The following is a 14,188-nucleotide window of genomic DNA, read 5'->3' as shown; positions in this document are numbered from 1 at the left end:
CCACACTGGGATAGATTTTCATGGGGATAACAAAAAGGATATCCCTGACACTTTTGTGGCCAGTCTGCTTGATGTCAAGTATGTGCCTTAAAGCATAGAGGAGCTTGAGCTTCTAAAGACAACCATTGTGAGAACATTTTAATGTGGGCAATAAAATGTATTTCCCCACAATTTTAATCAATGGCTGAACTTTTTCTTTGTGGCAATTATATTGACTTCAGTGAGATTGAACTGGTGTAAACTATGAATGTTGTGATGTGTGATAGATGCACTCTGCCAGCATTAAACAAGGTTTGGGGGTTGTCAAGCCTGTTATACATCCTTTTAACTTTTTTTTTTTTAATTAAAGATACAGAAAAGGAAAAAAAAGCAGTTCAAACATTGAAATGTAAAGTATTAAACAAGGCTTTAATTTTAATAATATCCTTTGTTCCCTTTCCCTTTAGCTGGAGAGAGTTTTAGAAGGAAAACCCTTGTGGTTATATCAAAGATGGTAATAAATGTCCTTTTGGGGAGAAGAGAAGAAGTTTGTTGACATGGGCTGGAGCTATTGTTGTTAAAGTCCAATCTCATTTCATCGAAGATGGTGTATGCAATTCATCTGGAGCTGGTAGATGGGGCAATTATCAGAAGGGTAGTGTTAGTTAGTCTGGATCTGTAAAAAGCGACAGAGTCCTGTGGCACCTTATAGCCTAACAGACGTTTTGGAGCATAAGCTTTTGTGGGTGAATACCCACTTCATCAGACGCATGTGGTGGAAATTTCCAGAGGCAGGTATAATACCACCACATGCGTCTGATCATCTAATTTTGACAGAGGATAAGGAACGAGAAAGGGTGACACGTTTTTCAACGGCTTTTGAGAACCCCCTTCAGATAATATTCACCCAGGCTTTCCAAAGATATGAAGGTTCGTACTAAATTGGTGCAGTGTAGCCTTTGCGTTGCCATGTTTGCACATATAACATCGTTTTCTAAGTATTGCCCCCGAGCCCCCGTTTGCATATAAGCAATTCAGAAACTGACCCCTTCCCAACATAAAACAATGATTCCTGCCTCTGAGGTAGAGACATGAGTTCTTTTCTCTGCAATGGGCAAGCAGTCTGGTTTTGTGAGCGATTAGTTCTGCAGTCGTTTTTATGCATTAGTCACACTATTGCATGTACTGTGAAAGGAACAGTAAGAACGAGCATACCACCAAATGAACCAATTTAACAAATGGAAGAAAAGAATGCGGTGTCCTGCTTTATCTTATGATGAAATAAATGTGCACTTTTCATTCATATTAACCCTCCCTGAACAGGCTTTAGAAAAGACTGGGGAGAGACGATGTGTCCGGAAACCGGATTGGTCAGATTTTGATGCTGTCTGTAAATGCTTGAAAATCAGGGGAGGGTTTGAAAAAATGGCCACAAATATGAAAACCTCTTGATGGAAGACCTTCCAGAAAGGAAGATTATAAGCTAAGGACAAATAAAAAAATCAGTTGGAAAGTGGCTCTTATTTTACACAATTCACAGTGACGGGCGATATTACCTGTAACTGCGGGGTTACATTGCAAACCTAATTACTGAAAGCAGGACTTTTTCATAGATTCCAAAGCCAGAAGGGATCATTGTGATCATCTAATTTTGACAGATTCGTTTGTAATACTGAGACACACTATCTATTTTATCTTCCTTCTTTAAATCAAATCTCGGGGAATGTAACTACAGCAGGGTGGGAGGGAAGGGGAGCGGAGAGGTGGACAGCAAACTCAATAACCCGCCTCTTTTCTTCTAAAGCACGCCTCGTGCAGGCAGCTGCAACCGGAGGAGGTGGGATGCGGTGGAAAACAGGGCCAAGGCTCCACCCCTTTCTTTGAAAGTTCTCAAACAGGTCGGCCCCCAGACGATATACAGAGAGCACAACGCGCTAACATAGCCTGTTTATTCTGGTTTTGTAAGTAGGGTGGTTCGAAGGTTGTAGTATCATGTCTGGTCGTGGCAAAGGTGGTAAGGGGTTGGGAAAGGGGGGCGCTAAGCGCCATCGGAAGGTGCTTCGGGATAACATTCAAGGTATTACGAAGCCGGCTATTCGTCGTTTGGCGCGCCGTGGTGGTGTAAAGCGTATTTCTGGATTGATTTATGAAGAAACCCGAGGAGTACTGAAAGTGTTTCTAGAGAACGTTATCCGTGATGCTGTCACTTACACGGAACACGCGAAGCGGAAGACCGTGACTGCCATGGACGTGGTGTATGCTCTAAAACGCCAAGGTCGCACTCTCTACGGATTCGGGGGCTAAGCTTTCATCCCGTTTTAAAGTTGAAACATCTTCAAAAACAAAGGCTCTTTTAAGAGCCACCCACACTTTCACAATGAGAGCTTAAGTGCTAGTAGTCTGTTTCTGAAACGGCGGCGTGTCTGTGTGTGTTAAACTAGGCGTACTTTAAGTTTGGGGGTACTTTATTTTCTCACTTGATCTAAATCGTACATCACGTAGAATGAGAAGTATTAATGCTCTTTCACTGGTGGCCGGGGGGTGGGTGACTAAACCCTGTGGTTAAAAGGCTACGGACGACTTTTTTCTTCTTCTTTGCCAAAATTGGTTTCGTCAGCTTTGTGGGTAACGAGAGAGGAAGAACAGCTTGGGTTTCCCGGGAACACCTTTTTGCTGTCTTATCCGCGTCCTGATAGTCCTGCAAACGTCACGACAAACAATTGATGGGTAAAATGCAATAAAGTCCATTCTGGCTAAAAACACTAGTGTCCGTTTCTTCCCCCCCGCCCCGCTCATTTGGGGAAGGCAAAAGATTTATTTCCCGCTTTGTTCCACGAGGTCCCTTATTTCATACACGCTTTTTCATTTTTGTAGAGACGACATGGGGGGGGAGGGGTATGAGAAGATGTCTTTAAGAATTACAGCGGATACGTGGTCTCCTCTGAAGCTTAAGGCAGGACCGAAGGAGAGTAAAGGGCTCCCTCCTTCATAAGGAGGCAGTGCTTCTCAGTCCGAGAGGAAGAATCGTAGGACACGGTCACCTTCTAAAAGCCTATACATTAGCAGACGAAGAGACTTTCTATGCAGTCGACACATCCTGTTGTTTCAGTGTTATCTGGCGGGGATTCGTGCTCGTTCAGGTTGTTCATATGTAAGATACAGTACAGCGAAGAAGTGGGAATAATGTTCGGTATCCGAGATTTGGCCCGTTTGGAAGTGAAATAGACGACGAGCCATCGATTTAAATGAGAGAGAGAGACGAGATCGAAAGTGGGGGTGGGGGAGGGGGCGGCGGATTTTCAGAGAGAGGGACCGCAAGAAACGGACTATGGGGACATCCAGAGAGCGCGAGTTTAGTGACTTGACCGTTGAAAGCCGGTTTGGGCGAATCATGTCGGAGCGACACTGGAGGTAGGGAAGGGCGGGTCGGATGACTGGCTGCACAAGCGCGGGCTTTTCAAATGTTCAAATTGTCCAATGATAGCTGGCTCCATGTCAACAACCAATCAGAAAGGAGGACTGGGTTATATATATCGCCGGAGCCGAGGGGCTCTGCCTTACTTTATTCTTTTGTGCTGTTTGTCTCAGAGTTGTGAGTGAGGGTTGCTGAGAATGGCCAGGACCAAGCAGACCGCCCGTAAGTCCACCGGTGGCAAAGCTCCCCGTAAGCAGTTGGCCACTAAAGCTGCCCGGAAGAGCGCGCCTGCGACTGGGGGAGTGAAGAAGCCTCATCGTTATCGGCCCGGCACCGTAGCCCTGCGAGAGATCCGCCGCTACCAGAAATCTACTGAGCTGCTCATCCGCAAGCTGCCCTTCCAGCGCCTGGTCCGTGAAATCGCCCAGGATTTCAAGACCGACTTGCGCTTCCAGAGCTCGGCCGTTATGGCCCTGCAGGAGGCCAGCGAAGCCTACTTGGTGGGGCTCTTTGAAGATACTAACCTGTGTGCTATTCACGCTAAGAGAGTCACCATCATGCCCAAGGACATCCAGTTAGCCCGGCGTATCCGAGGCGAGAGAGCTTAAAAGCTTGATTACACCCACCAGCTTTTGGCAACTAGAAAACTATTACGAAAGATCCAAAGGCTCTTTTAAGAGCCACCACATTCACATTTAAAAGGAGCTGAAAAACGCGGAGGAAAGATTGCAACCCCATTCCTCTCCTAATTGGTATCTTCCCGAAATACATCCTCATACACTTAACTCTTCTTTTTTAACACTTGTCCTATCTTCTCGTGAGTTTGGTTTCTCCAATTTGTTTCACATCGTGCCCTCAGTTGCATGAGCTCGTCTAAGTGGGGTGCTTAGAATACTCATCAGACATTCCATATCCTGCCCTAGGCCCGAGAGATGTGCCTCTGCCTGTCTGACGCTGGTTTGTGTACATTGCTCTGTGGTGAGGCAGCAGTGCGCATGCCTAGAAGTAGAAATGTAGGTGCCTACGAGATTTTCATAACACATTTAGCAAAAAGAACAGGAGGACTTGTGGCACCTTAGAGACTAACAAATTTATTAGAGCATAAGCTTTCGTGGACTACTACTACTTCTTCGGAAGTGGGCTGTAGTCCACGAAAGCTTATGCTCTAATAAATTTGTTAGTCTCTAAGGTGCCACAAGTCCTCCTGTTCTTCTTTTTGCGGATACAGACTAACACGGCTGCTACTCTGAAACCTTTCATAACACATTTAGGTGGCGTGAGTTTAGGAACCTGCATATCTGCAGAGAAACGCAGCGGTGGTTTTGTGTGTATCCCAGTGGTGCCGCGAATGGGGGTTTAGTTTATGCACCTCGATTGCTTTTTTTTAATCTGGACCTCTCTGAACGAGCAGCTGTATTGACTAAAGTGTGTGTGTGTGTGTGTGTGAGAGAGAGAGACTGAAAGCCCACAAACCTCGTTGGTAGGTCAGTGGCAGTGAAATGCTTAAACAAGCCTCGTTGAAACACCCACCACCCGAAACCATACAAAAAAATCAAATCTATATTTGATTATTCGTTTGAAATGTACAGTGATAGTTTGTCATTACAGGAAATAAAATTAGAATTATGTAAAATGTCAAAGTACATTGACAGACTGTCAAAAGTGCACATATGATGAATATGTTGCAGCCCCTTTTGAATGTGAATGTGGTGGCTCTTAAAAGAGCCTTTGGATCTTTCGTAATAGTTTTCTAGTTGCCAAAAGCTGGTGGGTGTAATCAAGCTTTTAAGCTCTCTCGCCTCGGATACGCCGGGCTAACTGGATGTCCTTGGGCATGATGGTGACTCTCTTAGCGTGAATAGCACACAGGTTAGTATCTTCAAAGAGCCCCACCAAGTAGGCTTCGCTGGCCTCCTGCAGGGCCATAACGGCCGAGCTCTGGAAGCGCAAGTCGGTCTTGAAATCCTGGGCGATTTCACGGACCAGGCGCTGGAAGGGCAGCTTGCGGATGAGCAGCTCAGTAGATTTCTGGTAGCGGCGGATCTCTCGCAGGGCTACGGTGCCGGGCCGATAACGATGAGGCTTCTTCACTCCCCCAGTCGCAGGCGCGCTCTTCCGGGCAGCTTTAGTGGCCAACTGCTTACGGGGAGCTTTGCCACCGGTGGACTTACGGGCGGTCTGCTTGGTCCTGGCCATTCTCAGCAACCCTCACTCACAACTCTGAGACAAACAGCACAAAAGAATAAAGTAAGGCAGAGCCCCTCGGCTCCGGCGATATATATAACCCAGTCCTCCTTTCTGATTGGTTGTTGACATGGAGCCAGCTATCATTGGACAATTTGAACATTTGAAAAGCCCGCGCTTGTGCAGCCAGTCATCCGACCCGCCCTTCCCTACCTCCAGTGTCGCTCCGACATGATTCGCCCAAACCGGCTTTCAACGGTCAAGTCACTAAACTCGCGCTCTCTGGATGTCCCCATAGTCCGTTTCTTGCGGTCCCTCTCTCTGAAAATCCGCCGCCCCCTCCCCCACCCCCACTTTCGATCTCGTCTCTCTCTCTCATTTAAATCGATGGCTCGTCGTCTATTTCACTTCCAAACGGGCCAAATCTCGGATACCGAACATTATTCCCACTTCTTCGCTGTACTGTATCTTACATATGAACAACCTGAACGAGCACGAATCCCCGCCAGATAACACTGAAACAACAGGATGTGTCGACTGCATAGAAAGTCTCTTCGTCTGCTAATGTATAGGCTTTTAGAAGGTGACCGTGTCCTACGATTCTTCCTCTCGGACTGAGAAGCACTGCCTCCTTATGAAGGAGGGAGCCCTTTACTCTCCTTCGGTCCTGCCTTAAGCTTCAGAGGAGACCACGTATCCGCTGTAATTCTTAAAGACATCTTCTCATACCCCTCCCCCCCCATGTCGTCTCTACAAAAATGAAAAAGCGTGTATGAAATAAGGGACCTCGTGGAACAAAGCGGGAAATAAATCTTTTGCCTTCCCCAAATGAGCGGGGCGGGGGGGAAGAAACGGACACTAGTGTTTTTAGCCAGAATGGACTTTATTGCATTTTACCCTTCAATTGTTTGTCGTGACGTTTGCAGGACTATCAGGACGCGGATAAGACAGCAAAAAGGTGTTCCCGGGAAACCCAAGCTGTTCTTCCTCTCTCGTTACCCACAAAGCTGACGAAACCAATTTTGGCAAAGAAGAAGAAAAAAGTCGTCCGTAGCCTTTTAACCACAGGGTTTAGTCACCCACCCCCCGGCCACCAGTGAAAGAGCATTAATACTTCTCATTCTACGTGATGTACGATTTAGATCAAGTGAGAAAATAAAGTACCCCCAAACTTAAAGTACGCCTAGTTTAACACACACAGACACGCCGCCGTTTCAGAAACAGACTACTAGCACTTAAGCTCTCATTGTGAAAGTGTGGGTGGCTCTTAAAAGAGCCTTTGTTTTTGAAGATGTTTCAACTTTAAAACGGGATGAAAGCTTAGCCCCCGAATCCGTAGAGAGTGCGACCTTGGCGTTTTAGAGCATACACCACGTCCATGGCAGTCACGGTCTTCCGCTTCGCGTGTTCCGTGTAAGTGACAGCATCACGGATAACGTTCTCTAGAAACACTTTCAGTACTCCTCGGGTTTCTTCATAAATCAATCCAGAAATACGCTTTACACCACCACGGCGCGCCAAACGACGAATAGCCGGCTTCGTAATACCTTGAATGTTATCCCGAAGCACCTTCCGATGGCGCTTAGCGCCCCCCTTTCCCAACCCCTTACCACCTTTGCCACGACCAGACATGATACTACAACCTTCGAACCACCCTACTTACAAAACCAGAATAAACAGGCTATGTTAGCGCGTTGTGCTCTCTGTATATCGTCTGGGGGCCGACCTGTTTGAGAACTTTCAAAGAAAGGGGTGGAGCCTTGGCCCTGTTTTCCACCGCATCCCACCTCCTCCGGTTGCAGCTGCCTGCACGAGGCGTGCTTTAGAAGAAAAGAGGCGGGTTATTGAGTTTGCTGTCCACCTCTCCGCTCCCCTTCCCTCCCACCCTGCTGTAGTTACATTCCCCGAGATTTGATTTAAAGAAGGAAGATAAAATAGATAGTGTGTCTCAGTATTACAAACGAATCTGTCAAAATTAGATGATCACAATGATCCCTTCTGGCTTTGGAATCTATGAAAAAGTCCTGCTTTCAGTAATTAGGTTTGCAATGTAACCCCGCAGTTACAGGTAATATCGCCCGTCACTGTGAATTGTGTAAAATAAGAGCCACTTTCCAACTGATTTTTTTATTTGTCCTTAGCTTATAATCTTCCTTTCTGGAAGGTCTTCCATCAAGAGGTTTTCATATTTGTGGCCATTTTTTCAAACCCTCCCCTGATTTTCAAGCATTTACAGACAGCATCAAAATCTGACCAATCCGGTTTCCGGACACATCGTCTCTCCCCAGTCTTTTCTAAAGCCTGTTCAGGGAGGGTTAATATGAATGAAAAGTGCACATTTATTTCATCATAAGATAAAGCAGGACACCGCATTCTTTTCTTCCATTTGTTAAATTGGTTCATTTGGTGGTATGCTCGTTCTTACTGTTCCTTTCACAGTACATGCAATAGTGTGACTAATGCATAAAAACGACTGCAGAACTAATCGCTCACAAAACCAGACTGCTTGCCCATTGCAGAGAAAAGAACTCATGTCTCTACCTCAGAGGCAGGAATCATTGTTTTATGTTGGGAAGGGGTCAGTTTCTGAATTGCTTATATGCAAACGGGGGCTCGGGGGCAATACTTAGAAAACGATGTTATATGTGCAAACATGGCAACGCAAAGGCTACACTGCACCAATTTAGTACGAACCTTCATATCTTTGGAAAGCCTGGGTGAATATTATCTGAAGGGGGTTCTCAAAAGCCGTTGAAAAACGTGTCACCCGTTCTCGTTCCTTATCCTCTACTGTCCTCTGATGGACAGTTTTTTGTTTGTTTGTTTGTTTGTTTGTTTGTTTAAGCCCCGGAGTTTTAAACGATACAACATTCTGTTGACTTTTCCTATTTACTACTGCTGATTATTTTTAAATAGATACCTTTTGTTCATGTCTCTCACTCTCACAAGAAGATTACGAGTACTCTGAATATCAGGTTATTTCTCCCTGTACAGGCAGAGAGGACTACAACATGCCAGCAGAACTTCAATTGTACAAAGGTATGTCTGCAAAGTAGGAGATCTAACAAATGGGAAACGTGGAGGTTTCCCATATTAGTAATTTGAAATAATCCCAACACTGGCCAAGATTGCATATTGTGCAACTGAAAGTCTGTAGCCAGAAATAGGCAGCTAAATACCATGCCCTAAGCAACCTGATGCTAGTACAGCACAAGTTTGCCAGGTCTCAGAGTGGCAGGTAAGACCATATTCTGTTCCTGTGTTTCTCCAAAAGTGAGGTTGTAAGTGAAAGTCAATACCAAAGACTTTACTCTTATTTTCTTTCCCCCTTTGTGCACATTTTTCTTGTTTTGTCTTCTAGGAAATGAGATCAGACTTTTGCAATAGTAGCAATAGCAACAAAAACAGCTCCAGCCAATCTCAACTAACTTGTCTTTTCCCTAAAGGACAGTAGTTGCCATCTTGTCAAACAAGGTTTATGTTGGTTTGTTTTTGTTTGTGTTTTTCCTTTAAAGACAGGCTACAGATACAGGGAAAGGGAACAAGAAATGTTGTTAAAACGAAAGCCTTACTTAATATTTTACTTTTCAAATACTTTGTTTTTCTTTCTTTTCTGTGTCTTTAATGAAAGGATTTTTAATGGTGTTTGCCATGGTGCTAAGCATTTCTGTGTACCAAACCTGATTTAAAACTGTTTAATGTTGGACAGTGACTGGGTCTTTGTAGCGGTGTATGCACTCCCTGTCCCATTGCAGCAGGCGATGGGGGTGCTGACACCGCATAACTGTCTACCCAACTGTTTCAGACCTCACCACGATAAGACACAGTGGTCAGATTCAACACAGCTACGCTTGGGTTCAGGGCTGTGTGGCCTAGTAGCCAGAGTCACTAGCACTGCCTTTGGGGTCAGGGCTGTGTGGCCTAGTAGCCAAGATTGCATATTGTGCAACTGAAAGTCTGTAACCAGAAATAGGCAGCTAAATACCATGCCCTAAGTCAAAGAAGTGGACCACCACCCAGGGGTGGGTGGCAGCAGAGGTGGTAGGGGGTTCCGGCCCAGGATCCTGTCAGCGCTGAGTGTGGTCACCACCCAGTGAGCGGGGATCCTTTTGCAACACACTGATTCTCTTCAGGTGCGAGGTACCACTCACTACAGACCTCTAGGCCACTTCCTACTGTGAGTCTCGAAGCCAGGGTCTGTTTGTCATCAGAATCTCTGAGTTCCTTGGTATGGGTAGCTGGTTGGGACTCCAACTCCTGTCAACTGGTTGGGGGCAACCGGTCTCCAGTCTGGGCCTCAAGCTCTCTGGTTCCTGCAATCGGGGGCTGAAGCAGCTCCCAGGCTTGAGCCTCCACCGAGTGTCCTTCCTCCCCGGCTGTCAATCCAGAATGAGGTGGTCTTCTCTCCTTTATACTAGTGCAGCATTTGGAGCGTGCCCAGTCTGGTCTAAGGGATGGCACTTCCTCCGCCCATAGTGTGGGATTAACCCTTTACTGCCTAGTGTGGGGTATGCACGCCCCGTCACAGTCTTGTTAATACATTGGACTCTTTGGGTCTATATATTCCATCTAAATTAATACAACAGGACATCCTCTGCATATAACATCAACATGAAACCAAGTTATATGCCTTGGATATCTGGATGAGACTGTATAGATATTGTCAGGGCCTCAAGAGCCAAATCAAAAAGTAATAGACACAACAGTCACACTTGCCTAGTTCCTCTGCAGAGGCTGAAAATATTCAAGGTCACTTTGCTGGTTGTGAGGTGAGAGGTTGGGGAAAAAAATGTAACAGTTGGATGTAGGAACTAAACATGGGTACAAATACAAATTTTTGTAGAGTACAGAATATACCTCCAGCTTACCCTCTCAAAAGCATTTTCTGCAACTAAGGCTAAAACAGGTTGTGGTTCAGGGTCACCATATTTTACTGCTATTGTATGATATGATTAACTTTGTCAAAGGTTATCAGAGCCAAGAAAGTCTCTGACAAACCCAACTGATTTGGATGCATGATAGAGCTTAAAACCTTCTCCAGTCTCATTCCCAGAACTTTTGCCACTACAGTATTCTGATACCACTATTAATAAAGGAAATTGGCCTGCAGTTGGAACATAGTGTGGCATCTCACCATCTCTTCCTCATTTAGGAATAACTAATATTTGGACTGCCCTCAGCATATGAGGAAGGGTGCCTTCTAGAAATGACTCATTAAACATTTCAATTATCTTGACAGATAGAAGTTCAAAGAAGTGTCTATAGAATTCGTGGGGAACTTATCTGGGCCTGAGACTTTCCCCACTTTCATATTCTTAATCACCTCACTTAAGTCATCCTCAGGGGAGCATCAAGTTTTCCACACTGGGCTGCAGTAATTTGTGGTAATGTAATATTTTTGAAAAAATCGATCCAAATCGTCTGTGGATGGGTTTGTACAGATCTTTGTAGAAATTAAAGAAGTATTTATTAATCTCATTGGGCAATGTATGTAATTTACCATGTTTATCACAGAAGACCATGATTCTACACACAGAAGCCTTTTGTCTTAGTTGATATACCAGCAACTTGCTTGCTTTTTCATCCCATTTCCAGAAATACTATTGAGTCAAAATAGGGTGAGTTCAGGCTGTGCCAAGTGCAGCTCATTGAGTTCATATCTATTATTGATCAGGGATCACAACAAATCTGGAGATGGGGCTATGGCATAAGACAAATCAAGCTCTATTACTTTTTTTTTTTTCAGGCCACTCAAATTTTCTTCATATTTCTTCTTCTTGGCAGTCATTAAACTAATAATTCGATCTCTCAAATAGGCCTTGAGAGTCTCCAACAACATCCTGCTAGAAGATGTTCAGGGTTCGTTTGTCTCCAGGAAAAGGCCAATTCCTTTTTCAATATATATATATATTTAATGGGGATCTAATAAAAGCGAAGAATTAAGTCTCCATCTACATGTCTGTTTCTTATGCAGTTCTGTTCCTATTTGAAAAGGACTGGGGCACAATTGTTGGATTAAAAGTAATAATTAATAACATTTATGTTGTGGAAATTGTAAGAAAAATTATTCCAGAACAGACCCTGGATTTGTCCTGACCATTAGAAAGAAATATGTCTCTCAGCCTGCTCTCTCAACCTGCTAAGTTTGTGCTAATTGAAACAGGCCTGTCAGTTTTCAAGGTCTGTGCTAATTGTAGAAAAACATCCAGAGGCAAAGAGTTTATTCTAAAAGTAACAAGATAACAGCTGTCCTTTAGGGCTGGTGCAACTTTGGAGGGGGATTGTAACTCCGACAGGGGGCCGACATTGGGAAGAAGAGTCCTGCCACCTAGAGCCTGAGGGCGTGTGGTCACAGCCCGAGTGAGTGTCCGACCAGTAACATCCCTGCAGCACAGACAGGGCCTGAGAAGGAGGCCTGGCACATGTGAGGAATAGACTGTGAACTTCCCTTACATTCCAGAGACTGCTGTTTGTGATGTCCCCATGCCACAGAGCAGGGTTATGTGTTTTACTTTAACCTTTCCCATTTTTCCTTATTTTTTTTAAACTGATTGCTGTTAAATAAATTGTATCTGCTTTGAATTGTATGTAATGCTCAGTAGGTCAGGGAAGCATCCAGTGCGGAGAGAGAACCCTGGAGTGGGGACACCCTAGCCCCTGTGCTAAGTGACCACTACAGGGTTGGGGGAGCCCCCATCCCCCAGGAATCCTGGGCCCAGCCTTGTTGGGGTTACAAGGATTCTACCACACAGGAGAGTGGAAGGGGAACCCTTGAGGTCAGGCAGGCCTCTGGGTAAAGGGAGTGGGAGCGAGGACTCCGTTTGCTAGCCCATTTCACCAGGGTAATTTATAATCCAGAAAAGTTCCCCATAATAGCAGGACCATCCCCCCGCTTACATACGCAATTCCAGGGCCATTCTACTTTTGGTTGGCTTATGACCCTACCGGCAGATTTATCCATTTAAAGCACTTAATTAAAATCCCCAACAATTACAGTAGGGAGATGGGGTGCTCCATATAAAGAAGTTAAAAAAGTATATTAGCAATGACTAGCTCAAATCCATTTCTGGTGACTTTAAGGATTAAAGATCTGCACTGATCATTTGAAATTGACTCAGACACTATTATTGCCAGTACTGTATGGAAGAGGATTGCTATTCCTCTGGATAGGAATGAGAAGTAGCAAAACATTGTTTTTCCTACCCAGTCACATTCTAATTTAGCAGCCTCATCTGTGGTCAAGTGTATCTTCTGCAAAAGAACTACATTGATCTTTGCTCTCTTTAATAATGAGAATGCTTTTATCCCCCTTATCCTTTGAATTGGAGTGGTGAATCCCTTTACATTCCAGGAAATAAAATTGAAATTCAGGATCTGTTGGCTGGTTAAGAGTTATTATCGTTATCATTATTTTAATGTGTGATCTTATGAGGGTGATGAAATGTTTGCATTATTTGCTCTGTTGAATCCCATTCTACTCCCCACACAGAATTCCACAGGGTGGAAAGGAGGGGGAGTATATGGATGAAATGCTTCAGACATTTATTTCATAGTTGTTGGATTACCTTGTCTGATGCTTGCCACTTGCCAGACTTCCAGGGAATAAAGTAGATTCAGGAGAATTGTGGGGAGGCATGAGCATAAGGTGCCAGCAAAGGCAGAAGTTTGATGTAAATCACAATCGGATAGGGTATAATTGTCCTGAGTGTTGCTTGTCCAAAGGGCTCTGGGAAGGGGTACAGAGAATGGGTGTCATAAGGGGCTATAGAAGAGGGAACCAGAGAGGGAGAGGGAAGAGCACAAAAAGAGAGGTTAAAACAAAAACATAAAATGCATAATATATACATAACAACTTGACTTGTTGCCAAGTATCACTGGCTGTCCAACTCTATCCTAAGTGGTGTCCCCCCATTCCCCACTTAAAAAGCAAAACAGAATGAAAAAATGCTGTGTATATCTTCCTCCACATTAAGGGAGGAGGTGAATATTATGAGCTTATGCTGTACACATTTGTATACAGTGCAAGACAATACAATTTTGGGTTTACACTCCAGAGCAGGTGTGCACCAAAGAGATGGGCAATTCCCCGAACTGAGTCCTCCCACATAGAGCTGATTGCAGATGCTGTGTGATTCCACAGCTGGGCATGTCCCTACCTGTGTTTGTGCTGGAAGGGGATTGGAGAGCCTGACACAACAGCACAGCGTGGGGGGAGGGGACCCAGGCTGGTGGACAGGTTGGCCCTAGCACATCAGGTGGCACCCAGAAGGGGGGTCCACCCATCACAATGGGGCCAAAAAATGGTTACTCACTTCTCATAACTGTTGTTCTTTGAGATGTGTTGTTCATGTCCATTCCAATCATTTGTGTGCGCACGCACGGGCACATTGGCCAGAAGATTTTTCCCCTACCAACATCCATCGGGTCGGTCTGGGCTCCCCTTGGAGTCATGACCTCATGGTGCCTAATATATAGCCCTGGTGACCCGCCACCCCTTCAGTTCCTTCTTGCTGGCTACTCCGACAGAGGGGTAGGAGGATGGGTATTGGAATGGACACGAACAACACATCTCAAAGCACAGCAGTTACGAGAAGTGAGTAACCGTTTTTC

At 45.0% G+C, this 14,188-nt stretch overlaps 4 protein-coding genes across 4 annotated transcripts; 2 read left to right on the top strand and 2 right to left on the bottom strand.

Annotated features, from left to right (window-relative positions):
* Positions 1-1,971: 1,971 nt before the first annotated feature.
* LOC101937396 (histone H4) lies at positions 1,972-2,346 on the top strand. The gene has a single exon (XM_005308939.4). The coding sequence runs from the start codon at positions 1,972-1,974 to the stop codon at positions 2,281-2,283; it is 312 nt and encodes a 103-aa protein (XP_005308996.1). The 3' UTR covers positions 2,284-2,346.
* A 146-nt stretch (positions 2,347-2,492) lies between these two features.
* On the top strand, positions 2,493-4,080 carry LOC135974354 (histone H3). Its single transcript, XM_065561920.1, has one exon. It carries the CDS (start codon positions 3,592-3,594, stop codon positions 4,000-4,002), a length of 411 nt encoding a protein of 136 aa, XP_065417992.1. The 5' UTR covers positions 2,493-3,591; the 3' UTR covers positions 4,003-4,080.
* A 452-nt stretch (positions 4,081-4,532) lies between these two features.
* On the bottom strand, positions 4,533-5,595 carry LOC135974390 (histone H3). The gene has a single exon (XM_065562101.1). It carries the CDS (start codon positions 5,588-5,590, stop codon positions 5,180-5,182), a length of 411 nt encoding a protein of 136 aa, XP_065418173.1. The 5' UTR covers positions 5,591-5,595; the 3' UTR covers positions 4,533-5,179.
* A 1,240-nt stretch (positions 5,596-6,835) lies between these two features.
* LOC135974381 (histone H4) lies at positions 6,836-7,272 on the bottom strand. The gene has a single exon (XM_065562049.1). It carries the CDS (start codon positions 7,208-7,210, stop codon positions 6,899-6,901), a length of 312 nt encoding a protein of 103 aa, XP_065418121.1. The 5' UTR covers positions 7,211-7,272; the 3' UTR covers positions 6,836-6,898.
* Between the last annotated feature and the right edge of the window lie 6,916 nt (positions 7,273-14,188).

This window comes from Chrysemys picta, chromosome 1, assembly GCF_011386835.1.
Source record: "Chrysemys picta bellii isolate R12L10 chromosome 1, ASM1138683v2, whole genome shotgun sequence".
NCBI lineage: Eukaryota > Metazoa > Chordata > Testudines > Emydidae > Chrysemys > Chrysemys picta.
This window is presented reverse-complemented; position numbering and strand designations above follow the sequence as displayed.

Coding starts and splice junctions, on each gene's coding strand:
- LOC101937396 (XM_005308939.4), top strand. CDS start 1,972: ATGTCTGGTCGTGGCAAAGGTGGTAAGGGGTTGGGAAAGGGGGGCGCT.
- LOC135974354 (XM_065561920.1), top strand. CDS start 3,592: ATGGCCAGGACCAAGCAGACCGCCCGTAAGTCCACCGGTGGCAAAGCT.
- LOC135974390 (XM_065562101.1), bottom strand. CDS start 5,590: ATGGCCAGGACCAAGCAGACCGCCCGTAAGTCCACCGGTGGCAAAGCT.
- LOC135974381 (XM_065562049.1), bottom strand. CDS start 7,210: ATGTCTGGTCGTGGCAAAGGTGGTAAGGGGTTGGGAAAGGGGGGCGCT.